This window comes from Orycteropus afer, unplaced genomic scaffold (assembly GCF_000298275.1).
Source record: "Orycteropus afer afer isolate SDZICR_OR568_19922 unplaced genomic scaffold, OryAfe1.0 scaffold00466, whole genome shotgun sequence".
NCBI classification, from domain to species: Eukaryota; Metazoa; Chordata; class Mammalia; order Tubulidentata; family Orycteropodidae; genus Orycteropus; species Orycteropus afer.
This window is the reverse complement of record NW_006922053.1, coordinates 1,160,187-1,175,575: the sequence shown is the minus strand read 5'-3', so window position 1 is coordinate 1,175,575 and position 15,389 is coordinate 1,160,187. Positions and strand designations below refer to the sequence as shown.

General features: G+C 59.7%; 2 protein-coding genes across 2 annotated transcripts in view; both read right to left on the bottom strand.

The window, feature by feature from the left end:
• FAM174C (family with sequence similarity 174 member C) overlaps positions 1-354 on the bottom strand; it is a 2,321-nt gene extending 1,967 nt beyond the window's left edge. Inside the window, exon 1 of the mRNA XM_007954598.1 lies at positions 86-354. Coding sequence (XP_007952789.1) covers positions 86-354 — 269 coding nt within the window. The remainder of the gene's footprint in view (positions 1-85) is intronic.
• A 4,036-nt stretch (positions 355-4,390) lies between these two features.
• On the bottom strand, positions 4,391-5,757 carry LOC103208856 (cold inducible RNA binding protein). The gene is given in 6 exon segments (XM_007954597.2): positions 4,391-4,645; positions 4,647-4,836; positions 5,068-5,149; positions 5,240-5,378; positions 5,470-5,576; positions 5,655-5,757. Coding segments are annotated over 6 exon segments (876 nt in total).
• Between the last annotated feature and the right edge of the window lie 9,632 nt (positions 5,758-15,389).

Genomic DNA, 15,389 nt, shown 5'->3' with positions numbered 1-15,389 from the left:
CCCCGGGCCCGCGATCCAGCATGTGACGCACAAAGAGAGCACTGATTGGCCTCTTGAAGGCGGCAGCAGCGTGCGCCGGACGCACCTGAAGGCCCGGATGAGGAAGTAAAGCGCAGCCAGGCTGCTGAGGCCGGTGAGCACGTAGAAAGAGCGAAGTAGCGGAGAACCTGGCGAGCTCAGTGGGTGCGTGCCATTGTGCGGTGAACTCGGCTGGCTCCCGTTCGTCACGACAGGTGGCGGAGAGAGCGTGTTCGCGATGAGAGTCGTGTCCGTGGCCCCCTGGGTTCCACACAGCAGTGCTAATAGCAGAGCCAGCAGCAGCAACGGGAGCGGTAACACCACGCGCGGCCCCATGGCCCGGCGGAAACAGTGGTGGCGCCCTTCTCGTGAGCGGCTGTCACTCATACTGGCGTGGGGGCGGTGCAGGCCAATGGCCCGCGAGAGGCGGGGCTCGACGCCCGGAAGCTCCCCGCCTTCAACCCCAGCCCCGCCCGGCCCCTACTACCTCGTTTCACCCTGGGCGTTACCCAGAGAGCCCTACGCAACAATTTCCCTCGGCCCAACAGACACACACACACTCACACTCACTCTCAATATTCTCCTCGTAGCGCCTCGCAGACGACTTTGGGGACCTGGGCATGGCCCTTCCTTCTGCTAAGCCCATTTTCCCAGGTACCAATGTCACACGACATTGCGCCCCGTCCTTCTAGAGCATCTGGGCACTTCCTGGCCAGGATCAGCAGCCCCCCTGCACCTAGCCTGCAGGCCCCAAAGGCAGGTCCCACCCTGTGGAGCTGGACACCCCAAGAATCTCAGCATCAGAAAAGCTGGCCCCAAAGGTGTTCTTGGAAAAGGAACTAGCTGGCCAGCAACAGACCTCAGGCAGGGGTGAGGCAAAAAGCCTGAAGGGGGGTATGCAAAACCCTCCCAAATCCCTCAGTTTCTCTTCTCAGGTTTAATTTCTGTAGAAGAGAGAAACCCAAGCCCATCATCAGAACCCTCTGACAGAGGTCAGCGGCGATGAAAGGCTGGGGACTGGATGGAAGGAGGCACAGGCCCACCTCAATCACACAATCACTAGGGATCACTGTGACTCCGGGGAAAAGAATTGAATGGCAGCAACAAGACATGACAGGAAGCTACAGGAGAGTGGCTCAGGAGGCTGGAGAAGATGGTCAGTGGATGCACAGAAACCCCAACAGGGTGTTTGGTGGTCTCGGATCCTGCTCAGGGGTCGTGCCTACTGATGAGGTGACTGCCCAAGCCACCCGCTCTCCAGGCGGAGCTCTGCCACATCCTCACAGGAAGCACCTAAACTCTCAAGTGTTGAGAGCAGTCTCCCCGAGAAGTCAGTCTCCTCATCTGGGAACAGGGCAACAATACCATCAAGTGGTACAGGCAGTGAGCACCAGCTGCCCTGTAGTGGGGCACTCGGGCAGAGACAAGGGCCCAGCAAGCACCTCAGGTGTGCTCTGAGGAACAGGTTCAAGGACAAGGCCCTCCTGCCTCAAGGTGGCATGCTGCAAAACACCGGGCTGTGCCAACTCCCTACTCCACTATGGATGCTGTGGGACTCTAGGGGTTGGGCTTTCCCAGGACAGGGCCCAACTAAGCCTAAAGACACATGCCTTTGGGGCCAGCTAGGGCTGCAGCTCCTGAAGAGGGGGCAAGACAGCTGGCCAACTCCAAGGAAACAGCACCTACTGTGCTGCTCCTCCCTGACATCGTTGAGACATTGAAAGTGCCAACTCCCCCAGCCTAGTGGGGACAGGAGGGACAGGGCCTAACCTGTGGCCAGTCTTATGACAAGGGCTCTGGGCCTGCTGCCCCCACCCTTCCCATCCAATCAGGCAAACAGAGCCCTGATATGGTGGCAAGGGGAAGAGCAGAACCAGAGGCTCACTCAAGGCCACCAAGTCCACGGAAGACTCAAGCACCCCAGAACTCCCAACACCAACCGTGCCCTGGGAGCCCGTCATCCCAGGCCTGTGGGACTCCCTGCAGGTCTTGCCCCCCAGCACCTTCCAGTCTCAGATGACGCAGTGGTGTAGCCCCTGTTCTCTGCACACCCAGGCATCACTCCACTTGGATAGTCCATCCCTCCTGTGCCCCCCTGCCCATACTCCTGGACCAAAGACAAACACATCAGAATGCACAGGTGGCCCTTTATTCCAGTCTGACCCTCCAAGTGCCATCCCACCTCGAGCTGCCAACACCCTGAGGCCTGTCCCAAGACTGTGGAGATAGAGCCCAGGCCTCCGATGAAACACCTGCAGAAAAACGAGGGGGTGAGGAGTCCCCTGCCCAAACCACACCCCCAGCAAGGCACTCGCCGGCAGCTGAGTTGGACCAGGCCTGGGCCCTGCACTCACGAGGATAGGCCAGCTGCATGCAGCTGTATCTCTGGTTCTTGCTCCCCTGGGAAACCACTCTGGGCCCATCCCTCCTGGGACTCAAGGCTGTGGCCACTTTCATCTCCTCTTCTGACTTCTGGCTTATGCCCCTTCAACCTGTCAAAGCAAACAAGTGTTACTCCTGTGTCCAGGCCAGGGCTCACAGCTGCCCTCCCTACCTCCCAGAACCTTCCACACCACCTATGAGGGTCTCAAAGCTAGCCACCAGGCCCATCGTATCACAGGTACACCCTCATAGGTAAGCGTGCCCAGAGGGCTTACACCTCTGATGCGGCCAATGCCACGTCCACCCTTAAACAGAGCCAACTGCCCACGTGGGAAGGAGTGGCTAGAGATCACTGTGGCTCCGGGGGAAAGAATTGAATGGCAGCAACAAGACATGACAGGAAGCTACAGGAGAGTGGCTCAGGAGGCTGGAGAAGATGGTCAGTGGATGCACAGAAACCCCAACAGGGCGTTCGGTGGTCTCCGATCCTGCTCAGGGGTCGTGCCTACTGATGAGGTGACTGCCCAGGCCACCTGCCTGGCGCGGGCAGGAGGGCAGGCAGTTGGGGCCAGGCAATTTTAGTTCCAGCTCCACTTAAAAATCAAAAAAAAAAGTAACAGGAAAACCAAAAGCCAGTCAAAGGAATATTCCCCGGGCACATAAAGTTACTCAAAATGAGCTCTCGACAAGAGGGATGCGGACACGAGCGAAAGGAGTTACCTCGAATTACAGGGCTATTTCCACATATGAGCTAGCCAAGGAAGCAGCCTTCGTCTCAGAGGGTTCTGTTGGGCGCACAACACTTCTGTCCTCCAAGGGGCGGCAGCTTCCATAGGCTAGCAGAGAACGCTCAGAACTTGTCAAGCAACGGCAGGCTAGCTACTCACAGCGGTCAGTCTGGGGCCCTGGGGCTGCCCACGCTGCGGGCCTGGCCGGCCTGTGGTCGTCAAGTCAGCATCGGGGGCCTGCCCGTCCATGTCAGTCCCGCTGTGCTGCCCAGCCCTCCGAGCCCTCTGGCTGCACCGCCAGGAGCCCTCAGGGCTGCCCTGCAGTCTGTGCTGCCCACGCCCGTCACCCACCTCCTCACCTAGCCCAGACTGGTGGCTGTCGACTGTCAGTCTACTTGCTCCTCTTGGCTAGCTCTCTGCGGCCTGTGCTTACTCTGCCTGACTGCTGGGCCGGCTGCCGCAGGCCACAGCACGGTGTATTGTGCAATGAAAGGGAGATTATCAGAGCAAGGTTCGTTTCAGACGGTCTTTTAATCGGCTTCGTAAAGCCAAAGAGAACTGCATACAAGAATTCCTTAACCACTTCAAATACAACATCGATGGGATATGCATACGTCTTCCAGTAAAAAAGGACAATATAAATAAACACTTTCAAGAACCTCTCGGGACATCTGAGAGTCTACTGTAGCGTTTACAGCAAGTGAGGCACGTCTGTGCAGGTGGGACAGATGGGCAGCGCCTGGGGCAGACCTGGGGCCGCCGTGCCCCTGGAGCTGTGTCCTGCCCTGCTACACTCACAACGTTGCAGAGTCTGAAAAAAAGCCCCAGTTTGCTCAGCTTCTGATAAAGAGTGGATCAGAGTCCTTTCGATCTCATAGGGAAGTGCATAGAGGCGCCCAACTTCACGGGCCACGTGCCAAGAACAACTGCACAACCCCTCACAAAACATGAAACCCACAACCCTCAACCATTTGGAAAAACAAAACTCATGGCTCATGAGAAAAAGGAAACATTAAAATCTGAAGTGCTTTCCAGATGCTTTCAAAACCTTTAAAAACGGACAGGGCTGCCTCAAAAAGAAAACTCTAGAACTGGGCCCTCAGGGTCAGAAGCTGTCAGGCTGTGCTTGACAAGATCACAACTGAAAGGACTACGAAAGTGGAAATACAAGGTGTGTTCACTACACATTAACGATTCAGCGAAGCTCCCAAAATCTTTAAATATACGGCCATTGGAAGGACGATCTTGAGCAGGAAGGATTTTTACTCGTTGTGTGTAGCTGAGGACAAGAAGCAGGCACAGTGTCAAGGCACCGAAGCAGCAACAGTGGAGCATTCCTCACCCCTGGCTGGCCCTGGAGGGCGCGGCCTGTGGCCTGAGAGCACCAACCCCCCCGAGCTGAGGGCGCGGGCCGGGCCGCACATGCACGTGGGGGAGACCTCTCGGCCTCACTTGCCCTTGCTTTTAGGTCAGTTTGCTTTTGCTTTTCTGCTTTGTGGCAGGACAGACTGTTCATTACGGGCAAGCAGAGTGACGAGGTCTGAGCGTGGCGCCCAAGGCGCTGCCAAAGGCCACCAAGGCGCACCGGGCTCCCACTGCGGGCCACAGCAGCGTGGCGCCCTCAGAGCATGACTTACCATAGCTGTCGTAGCTGTCTCTGTAGGACCCACCCGAGCTCCGGTCACCATAGCCGCCGCCCTGACTCCGGCTGCAGAAAGGCAGGCGTGATCTGAAGCCAGACTGACACCTGCCAGGGTGGCTGGCCACTATAAGGGACCCTGAGTTCCTAGCAGCACACAAGTGCCTTTTGGGACCTCCATGCCTGCAGGTGTCAGTCGTAGGACCCCTCGTTCCCCGATGGTGCCACTTCATCTCACCTGTAACTTCTCTGCTAGGAAATGCTGTCCCCACACCCAGACACCATGGACTTGCTCCTCACCTGCCGTAGTAGTCTCTGGACCCTCCATAGCCCCCACTCCGGGACTCAAACCGGCTACCCCCATAGCCTCGGTCCCCTCCTCCTATGGATAAAAGGGTGGAGAAAAGGGGATGGGTTTTCACTTTCACCAGCAGAACCTGCCATGCCTCCTAGGACCCCATGTGCCACTCACCTCTGGAGAACCCACGGCCCCGGCCTCGGCCCCCACGGAAGAAGCCCCGGCCCCCAGCAGAGCCACCTCGGTACCCTCGGGAGCGATTGTCAGATGACTTGCCCGCCTGGTCCACTCGAATCTGTCGCCCATCTACAGACTGGAACACAGAAACCACCCAGCTCAGGCTCCATGCTACCCCACCCACTGCCCAGCCCAGGGAGGGGACTGCACCAGTCTGGACTCCTCACCTTCCCGTTCATGGCCATCATGGCGTCCTTGGCGTCATCGATGTTCTCGAAGGTGACAAATCCAAAGCCCCGTGATCGCTGGGTCTCCCTATCTTTCACAACCACCACTGGACAGGGAAAGTTCCGAGGTCAGCACCCAGCAGCACATGCTGCCCTGCCCCGCCCCACCCCAGCTCCACCTTCACCTTCAGAGATCTGTCCATACTTTGAGAAGACCTGCTCCAGCGACTGCTCATTGGTGTCAAAACTCAGCCCTCCAACGAAAAGCTTGCCTTCGTCCGATGCCATGGTTGCCTGTCGCAAACGCCGTTTAAATCTCCCAGGGCTACACTACATACACCCTGCCCCACCCCACCCCCAGCTTATTTTGTACAAGTGACTTGTACTTGGACCCAAAGACTCAAAGACAAGGACAAAACTGTTACCCAACTTCTTCCACATCCCAAAGCTTCCAAACTCAAATATGCCCTGTTATCACCTGACGCCTTTGCATCCCCTCCCCCCAAGAATCACACCCTGTTTCCCTGCCTCTCCTTACCACTGAACAACAGAGAGAAGCTTCTGGGAACACTTTCGAGGCCTCTTTCACGACCCTGAGGGCCCCCAGAAGGCCTGCATCCCAGTTCCTCCCAGTTGCAAATAGCGCTACCTTCTATCTTAGCTACCCAAGGACACGAACTGTAAACTGCTGGGTGGGAAAGTGCTTTGCTAACTGCAGTCGGCATCCCAAGAGGCAGGACTGTTTCATCAGCTCATGGGCCAGAAACCGAGCCAACATTATAAACAGGCCCTCCACAGGGAGCTGGGGGTTCGCCCACGAGGCAAACGGGTCCCCAGGGAGCCAAGAGGCCTGGGCTTCACTTTGGGAACCTGATATCCAGGCGAGCCGGCCATTTTGGGGAGTAGGGAGTGCTGACTTAAAACAATTCACATATAAGCTGTGAGCAAAAGCCTTCGAACAAAGATCACAAGGTAACTTGGAAACGTGAGGTTCTAAAACTGGGACCCAAACTGGGGGCGTGACGTGTCAAGAAGAAGAGAATGACATTATAAGGGTTTCTTTTCCCTCATTCGTTCCCAATGGGGAAACTGAAGCTCCGCGAGCCCTGGCAGGGGTTGGTTGGGAGCGTGGTCCACTCACTGGGCACTCCCAGTTTTAGAGGCCCAGACCAGGAGGCGGTGAGGATCACGTGACACTGTCGTGCCCGCCCTCGCCCGCGCGCATGCGCCCCGCGCGCGCCCTGCGCCACTACATCCGGGCACTCGGCACTCCCGCCATTTCGCTGGGCGCAGCTTCGAGACCGTGGCCGCCATTTTGCGGCAGCGCCCGTTCGCCGGCGGCCCCTCGCCCGCAGGAGGCCGCCCCTTGGCCACTGCCACTCGGGCCCGTCACCCGCTGCCCCTCACCGCCGGCGGGGCGGACTCCACCCCGGGCCCGCCCCGGCCTCCGACCCGCCCAGGGGCGTGCCGCCGCGGCACTGCCTCGCCTGCCGGCCTCAGGCCGTCCGCCGTCTCGGGCTCCTCGGAGCCGTCGCCGCCAGGGCCCTCACCACTGAGCCGGGCAGGTCCCTGACGCAGGCGGGAAGACAGCACAGCAGAACGACCCGAGCCTCCTAAAGCGCGAGTGAGGGGGGGGCGCCCCGCAGCCCTGTCTTATATACTCCGTCGCAGAGCCCCGCCCCGAACCCGCCCCCTGCGCCGCGCGAGCCAATCCGAGGCACCAGGCGCCGTGGCGCACCTCATATTCATGAGATGAGGGGTGGGGACTATTTCTGCCCTGCCCCTTTGCTTCGCACTGGAGCCCGGCACAGTGATTGGCGGGGGCGTTTCCGGTCCGCAGTCCCCGCCCGCTCAGGCAGAGGCGGGGCCGAGTTGGAGGGCGGAGCTGACCCACTTCCTCACGCCCGTCCCCCGCCTGCGGAAACAAAGAGGCCTCAGGCCACCTCTTCCAAGTGCCCAGAGCCTACCCCTGGCGTTGCCCGAACCCCGGCCTTGGCTGTGCTCCAATAATTCCGACATACTGACTTCACCTGGGTCCCCACCCTCGACAAAACGCCAGCCCTAGACACCTAAAGTTTATTTGAACCTTTTACCAACAAAACCGGTATCTATAACCAGTACTCGAACCTCAACGCTCCTGGATACTGCACTTTATGCAACCGACCCCAATACCCACCCAAGCCCCACCATTCAGCCTCTCCCCAGTATTCACCACCACGCTAATTCTTACTGGTTGGCACCCTAACTTCAGCCGACCCAGTTTGCTCAAAAACTCCAACTTGCTCCCCACCTAACCCTGACTTCACCCATGCTCCTTGCATCTCCCACATCTCACCCCAAGCCCACCGATCAGTTCAGCCCTCAAGACTCCACTGCATCCCAAAGTTCAGTTCAGCATCCAGGAGCCCCTCCCATCATGCAGTTCTTCTGCCCCCCAGCCAGCGACAACACAACAATGTTACAGTTCTGCACACCTAAATTTCTGTATACTTGCAACCCAACTCACAACCCACTGAAGGGAAGGGTCCTCTCCAACACTGTCCTGGTATTGTCCCGTCTTTCTAAAGACATCTCACGTTAAGCCTGGCTCTGGGGGACATGGAGGGTCCCAAGACCTCAACCATAATGGGAACCAGCTTTGCAAGGATCCTCACCCCCAAGACTGCTCCCAGGGAGTCTGAAGGACTGTGGGGTCTCCTTTGTGGCCACTATCTGCCCCTCCCCGGCCATGGTCTTCCCTGCTGGGGGTGGGAAAAACTGGTTCAGAGACCCTACCTGCCCAAACCAGAGACCCAAGATGGAGCCCTGTCCCCAGAAAGCACTGGGAGAGCAGGCCCCCGTGTAGATGACTGGGGGGTAGTTGTGGAACAAAATCAACCCCCACTCTATGCTGATCCCTCTCCAGGCCCAGTCTTGCTGACTCTCACAGGAGACAAGGGCAGGGACATGTCTCCAGGGCCAAGGTCGCCCAGACCCCTCATCCGCTCATCCTTTTCCCAGACAGCAGCTGTGTGACTCATCCCTGCCCCCCCCCAGAAACCCCATGCCATAGCCCCCTCCCCCATGCAGCTCCCTGTGAGCAGCAGTAGCGTCTGCATCAGCCCCTCACGCAGAGTGGTTATTACAAGGAACAGGGCGAAACCGCTCCACTCAGTTCTCCCTCCCACGGCTCAGTTGGGGGGGGCACACATTGGAGCCCCAGGAAAGCAACTTGGCAAGGCAGGAGCAATGTAAGCCCACCCTTTCTGATCTGCAAGCCCCAGCAAAGCCAGATGTCACTGCCTCCGGCCCCAAACCAGGCCACAGGAGCCCAGGATCCTCCTCTGCCAGCCCCCACCCCCGTTCTCCTCTGGGTCTGCATCTGTGCCAGTTCCTGGTTCTGTGACACGCAGGCCCATTCATTCATTCATTCATTCATCCTGCCAGTACACAGTTATTAGGCGCTCACTACCAGCCAATGCCGTGTGCTCATGTGTACACGACTAAGGGTATTCTGTGGGCACCCTATTCTTCCTGCGTTCTCACGTTGGCGTGCACCTGTAACTAACTCACTGTAGGTACCTGCCCCTACATGCATCAGCATTTGTACCTGTCTCAGGTGTATACCTGTCAGGGTACTTGGTCTCCGTGGTTACCCGTGTCTGTGTGCACCTGTTACTCGGTGTCAACCCATGACCGTCCCTGCGTGTCCCTTTGGGGGCTCTCAGGAGGTGAGACCACTTTCATCCCCTGCACCACACGGGACCCGGCAGCGGGGTGAGCGGTGCATCGCGGACACGAGGGGGCGCTGGTGCTTCAGCCTGACACCCTGGCTAGGCCCTCCGATTCTGCTCTGGGTTTCAGGCCCTACGGGGCAGTCCCGGGAGTTGGGGTGCGAACGTGGAAGAAGGGTCCTCCTTGCACTCCCAGTTCCCACCGGCCCCGGACAGCCACTGAGCGGACCTCTGTCCTCGCGCAACCCTGCTAGGCGTGGGCAATCGGGCACCTGGACACAGGGGGTGGCCTCGCGCACCGTCTCCACTCCCTCCTGTGCCTGAGCGTGAGGGGTCGGGGCTCCGAAAAGCCTGGGCAGGGACGCTATTCCCCGCCCTGCGCGACTACGATGGGCAGCATGCACGAGGTCTCCCACTCCCCGTCGGTCTTGCAGGGCCAGCGGCCCATTCACAAACCCGCCCCTTCCCCAGCCACCCTCCCCCGCAGCCTGCAGGCACCCGCCCCACCCCACTCCCACCTACTGCGCAGTGTCGCCATGGAAACGGGGGCGGAGATGCACCTCCTACCCCGCGGGCCAGGCAGGCTGGACGCCTGGCCTCCCCCCACTCGGCTAATAACCGGGCGGGAGGCGTAATGAGCGTCTGGCCTGGGTCTGGCGCGCCAGGATGAAAGGCGCGTGGGGGGATCCTAGGGCCGAGTAATTAGCGCCCCTGCCGGCCGAGTGTGGGCCAGACAGGGCACCTGGCTGCTGCCTGGCAGGAAGGAGCAGCAGGACCCCGGATCCGCGGGGCTGGGAGCCAGGGTGGGGTTGCGGGGACGTGGAGAGGGGCTGCGAGCACTGCCAGATGTGCGTGCATGCACACGTGCGCCCGTGGGCAGGGGACTCACGGGCACACTGAAGGAGAAACAGGACCGTGTGTGTGCGAGAGCGGGCACACGCACCCAGGTAACTCGTAGTGTGTGCATAATGCGGACACGGGAACACGTTAGCATGGGAGCGTGTACTCATGTTTGCGTGGCGTTATATGTGCTCCTAGCCACACGTAACTTCGCAATTGGGACTTGCACAGCGGAGCAGACGAGGACAGGGCTGTGTGCCGGACGCAAGAAGGCAGGTACCACATGTACCGTGCCTGTGGCTGACTCATGCCCCGCAGTGGGCACACGTACTGTGTGTCAGCAGCAGCCAGGGCCTCAAGAGAGTGGAAGAGAGAGCCAGAGGCCCGAAAACCCCTGAGCGAGGGTCAGACCTGCCCCTCCCCCAGCTCCCACCCGCAGCATGCACTTTCCTAGGAGCTCAGGTGCCCAGGCCTCTATTACACAGGAGAGCCCAAACAAGGCTGCACCTGGCCTCAGTTTCCCACCGGTTCCTTGGCGAGGTCTCTGTGTTAGAAGAGGGCTTGGGCCCAGGGGAGTGGCTCAGCCCCTCCCCACAGGCCTGAGTCAGGGCTCAGGAATGTGGACACTTGGGAAGAGGGCCATCTGCTCCCAGCGTTCCAGCTGAGGGGGGCAGAGGGATGCCCCAGCACACACATCCTGTAGACACACCATACATGTCCACCCACGTGTCCCTGCAGCATACCTGCAGTGTACAGTCACAGGCACATCAGCTCTCAGCCTCCTGCTGGGTGGCACACAGGAGCTGCAGCCCCACCAAGTACATGCACTGCAACCCGCCCCGAACGTGACAACCGATGGGGGAACGTGAGAGCGAGGACACACCAGCCACACACAGCGACGCCCACACACACAGGTAAATGCCCCTGGCCACAGGTGCTTGCTCCTTCTGCCCTCATGACACCCCAGGGAGCTATCATGGAGGGGCCTGGGACCGAGGGACACGGAGGCAGGAAGTGAGGCAAATGCAGACGGCGGAGCAGACGACCAGCACCAGAACCCTCGGCGACTGGCGTACACAGTGCGCGCTAAGTGTCTGTGGAATATGGGAGCACAGGCGCGCACAGAAGCCCCCAGAGGCATGCCTAGGCTGGTGGCTGCGCTGCGTGGGGGCTCGGGACAACCCAGCAGATGTCTGAGACTGGGGGTAGGGCAGGGTCCAGAGCCCCCACCCTGTTCAGCGTCACATGTTGTGGCTCAGCCACAGCTCCTCCCTCCCTCCCAGGGGCAGGAGGAGACCCTGTACCACCAGGTCCTGTCCACTCATACGACCGTGGGGCCACATGCTTTGCATGGAGCCACACATGCAGGATCCCCGCAAGCAGAGCTGCAGAAGGGCCCCTACCTGGGCTGTGGTGGTCACCATGGCAATGTTAGGGTGGGACAAATGGAGAGAGGCCCCTGCTGCTCCTGGGCCAGTAGCAAGGGCTCAGGGGCAGATCAGACATGCATCGAGATGCCTGTGCACGCAGCAGGTATGCGTAGCAGCACAGGTCCACACCCCATGCGCCTGCACGGCACCGACGTTCCAACAGACATGAGTCTCCACGCAGTGCATGCAAATGGACCACATTGCTCAGCCACAAACCAGGTCCCTCGAGGGTCCCAATGTCACAGCCATGCAGCTATGGCTCAAACATAGCAACAACTGGAAACGGCACAGGACCAGGCAAGGTTTCATTCTGTTGTACAGAAGGTTGCCGTGTGACTCACCAGCACCTCAAACAACTCCTCGAGAGGCATCCGTGAGCAGGCGTCCAGCTAGGTGGGGAGATAGCACCTAGGCCCCTCCCGGGACCTCAGCTGCTTCATCTGAGAAGTGGGCATCACAGGGTCAGTGTATGGCATTGGCCACACCAGGAACCACCACCAGGAGTGCCCAGTTCACCTGGGTTTTTCTTTTTCTTTTTGATGTTGTGGCCACACAGAATTGGCCAGTGTGCACATCTTCAAGCTCAAAGGGTTCAAATCCCCCTCCCTTCAAATCTCCAATAGGAATAAAAAGGCTTTTTGATGGAGTCAGTTATGGGGCACACACACACTCACCCACACCGGAGATGGCCACGCTGGCAGCAGCACATGTCTGAGTGTACTTGCAGGAGGGTCTGCAGCCAGTGTTCCCATATGCAGCCAGATTGTGGGCGTGGGCAGAACCTTCCCACCTCAAGGGCTGTGTTAAGGGAAGGTGCTGTCTTTGGGGCAGTCTCTGTGTGTCTGAAAGAAGCGCTGGTGGTGCGGTGGCTAAAGCATTGGGATGCTAACAAAAGGTCAATGGTTTGAACCCATCAGCCACTCCATGGGAGAAAGATGAGACAGTCTGCTTCCATAGATTGACAGCCTTGGAAACCCTATTGGGCAGTTCACTGTGTCAGATAGGATTGCTTCGAGTCGGAACCAATTCCATGGCAATGGGTGTGTGTCTGAGCTGGAGTTACAGGCTGTGACGTTCCATTTGGGGGTTTTCCTCCGGAGGCCTGGGCACCAGGGTGAGGGGAGGTATTGAGGGTGTCAGAGCATCACATCAAACTTCTACAAATCTGTTCACTACAGATTAGTAAGTAGGCACAAGTAAGCCTGTGCTTCCTTTGCTTATTGGGTAAACCCAACACTGGGTGTGATGGGCTGCTGGGGCCCCTGGGTGTGAGTTGGGGGCTGTGTTTAGCCTCTGGAGATCTGTTGCGTGGCAGTTCTAACCTGTCTCCTGCTGCCAGCCCCACCTGCCTGCTAGCCTCAGGGGTGGCAGCCTCCTTTGGGGGCTGACCCCACCCACATTCCAGAAGGGTTAAGGGTGCCTTCCACTCCGCCCCCTCCCTGACCTCTGACCCAGCCCAGAGCCCACCTTGTGTATCCCATGCACCCACCTCTGCAGCTGGCCCCAGGGAGGGCGTGGAGGCTGGAATGTGAAGGGGTGAGGGAGGAGGCCCCAAGAGGGGGCGGAAGTAGGGGAGGGGCCAGGGACCAGGAGAGGAGGTGGTGGGACAGGGGCAGATAAAAGTAGACGACCGCTGTAGAGATGGAGACAGGCAGAAATAGAGGCGGCTGGGGGACTGACGGAGGTAGAAGAGACACAAGGATGTAGGAAAAGAGAAGCAGAGGAGGGGAGACACATGGAGGGGAGGGGGCAGACCGAGGGGGAGGAAAACAGGTGGACAAAGAGAGAGGGAGCCAGGAGGGCAGCGTCAGCAGCAAGGCCCCAGGTGACAACCACCTCTCCCCCACAGGTGAGGCTGGGCGGCTCCCCTGTCCCAGGTGACACCAGAGGCCGCCAGTTGTCTGCCTCCCAGGCTGGAGGCAGATCCTGGGTTGGGCCATTGGCCACCGGCGGGGGCCCCAGCCTCCAGCTTAGCAACTCCCATTCCCATGGCGCCCTGAGGAGGCGGGTCCTGCACAGGCCTGGTGGGGGTGTCCGTGCCTGCACTCCATCTGGCGCTGGGGTGCAGGCCCAGGCCAGGCCCTGACAGGGTAGCAGCTTCCCAGGTGGCTCCTCCCTAATGCCCTCCCCAAGACACCTCCTGAGCTAGGCCCTAGGCATTTCAAAAGCCTGCAGCTGGCTCCAAGTGGCCATTTGGCCACCCCAGAGGACTTGGCCTAAAGCAGAAAGATATGACCCACAGTGACCTCCTCCCACCCGCCCACAGCCCCCTCGTCACAGTCACCGTCAGTCAGTGCCCACTGGTGAGGTCACCACCTTGGATGGAGGCTTGCTTCCTCACACGGTGGCAGCCACACCTGTGCAGAGCCAGCTTCTGCGCAAATCCATCCCGCCCTCTTCCCACGGCAGCCCCAAGGTCTAGCCTTAGACCAACAGTTTTGCCAATATGCACCCACACCTGGCAAAGGCACCCATGTTCACTGTAGCCTTTTCAGAGTGGACTCCGGGTCTTGGCCAAGATTGAGTCCACAGCCAGGCAGGACGCAGGTAACACGTGGAGTTCCTGCCCCCCCCAGCCCTTCAGGGTCCTACTGTCATTCTGAACTTTCTTCCCTTTGCAAATCTCTGCCCCTCCCAGTGGCCCCCTGACCTCCCACCTCTCTGTGAGACCCAAGCCACCTGTAGGCATCACCGTGGAGTTCCAGCCTTCAAAACCAGAGTCACCGCCCTCCTGCTTCCGCACACACGCACGGCCACCTGTCTCCACCTCTGCTATCCGGGACACTGGCTCCCTTGGGCTCTCTCCCAAGCCCAAGCAGAGGGTCCAGTCGCCCCCCTGCACGTCCTGGATTTGCTATGTCCTGTATCCTGCTCCCATGTCATCCCTCAAGTCACAGACTCTGGGACGCTTTTTCCCTCCCACCTGCTCCCCAAATGCCGCCGGCCTTCACGCTGAGCTGGACACCTTGCCCTCCTGCTGCTGGCAAATTCCTATGCCTCTGACAAAGCTTCAGCTCCAGAGCCTCTGCTCCCTGTGTAATTCCCTAGTCCCACTCCCCACCAAGCCTGGGGTGCGGCACGCGGGGGCGGGGAGGTGTAAGGGGAGGCAGGAAACACCTGGGCGTGCACAGAGGGGTACACGTGCGCGTGCCCGTGCCACGGTCCACGTGCAGCGCCCCCAGCTACACCCCCTCTTCCGTCCAGGTCCCGCCGCAGCCGTCAGACCCTGAGCTGCGTCTCCCGCCCCCAAGTTTGCAGACGTGCAGGGAGGGGGCCGCGGCGCCTCCGCGCTCGCGCCTGCGCACTCAGCCCAGTCAAGCTGAAGTCCCGCCTCCAGGCGACAAATCTGCGCTACTATTGGTGACTCCAGGTAAGCGAGTTGCTGAGCCAACAATGAGCCTTCTCCCTTCGGGTGAACCGGGTCTGGGCCTCCCTACGCGTGATCTGGGGCCGCGGTGACGTCAGTCTCGTTTCGCGGCTCGTTGTCCTGGAAACCGTGTTTCCATCCCCGCGGGTTCCGGGGCCGCCCCCTCCCATTCAGCTTTTTCTCAATGGAGGGAGGGGGGTGGTGCAGGGCCTGTCCCGCCCCTTGTGATCCCGGCAGAGTTCTGCCCTTGGCGCCTCAGTTTACCTTTCGGTGCCTCCCATCTCACACCTGGCCTGCTCTTGTGGCCCCTCTGACCACTGCACCACCCCCTCAGGCCAGGCTGAGGTCAGGCTGGCCCCGATGGTCCTGGGGCACCTGGTGGAGCAGGTGTGGGCACTGAGTGCAGGCGCAAGGGTTAGAGGAGCAAATGGCCTGACTGTCCCCATCCCAAGGTAGTGTCTTTCCAGGCCCCAGAGCAGGACGGTGTCCCTCAGACCTTCAGAGCAGGGCCTCAGACCCTCAGGTCCCCCAGAGCAGCATCGTGTTCCCTCAGAACCCCCCCCCCTCCAG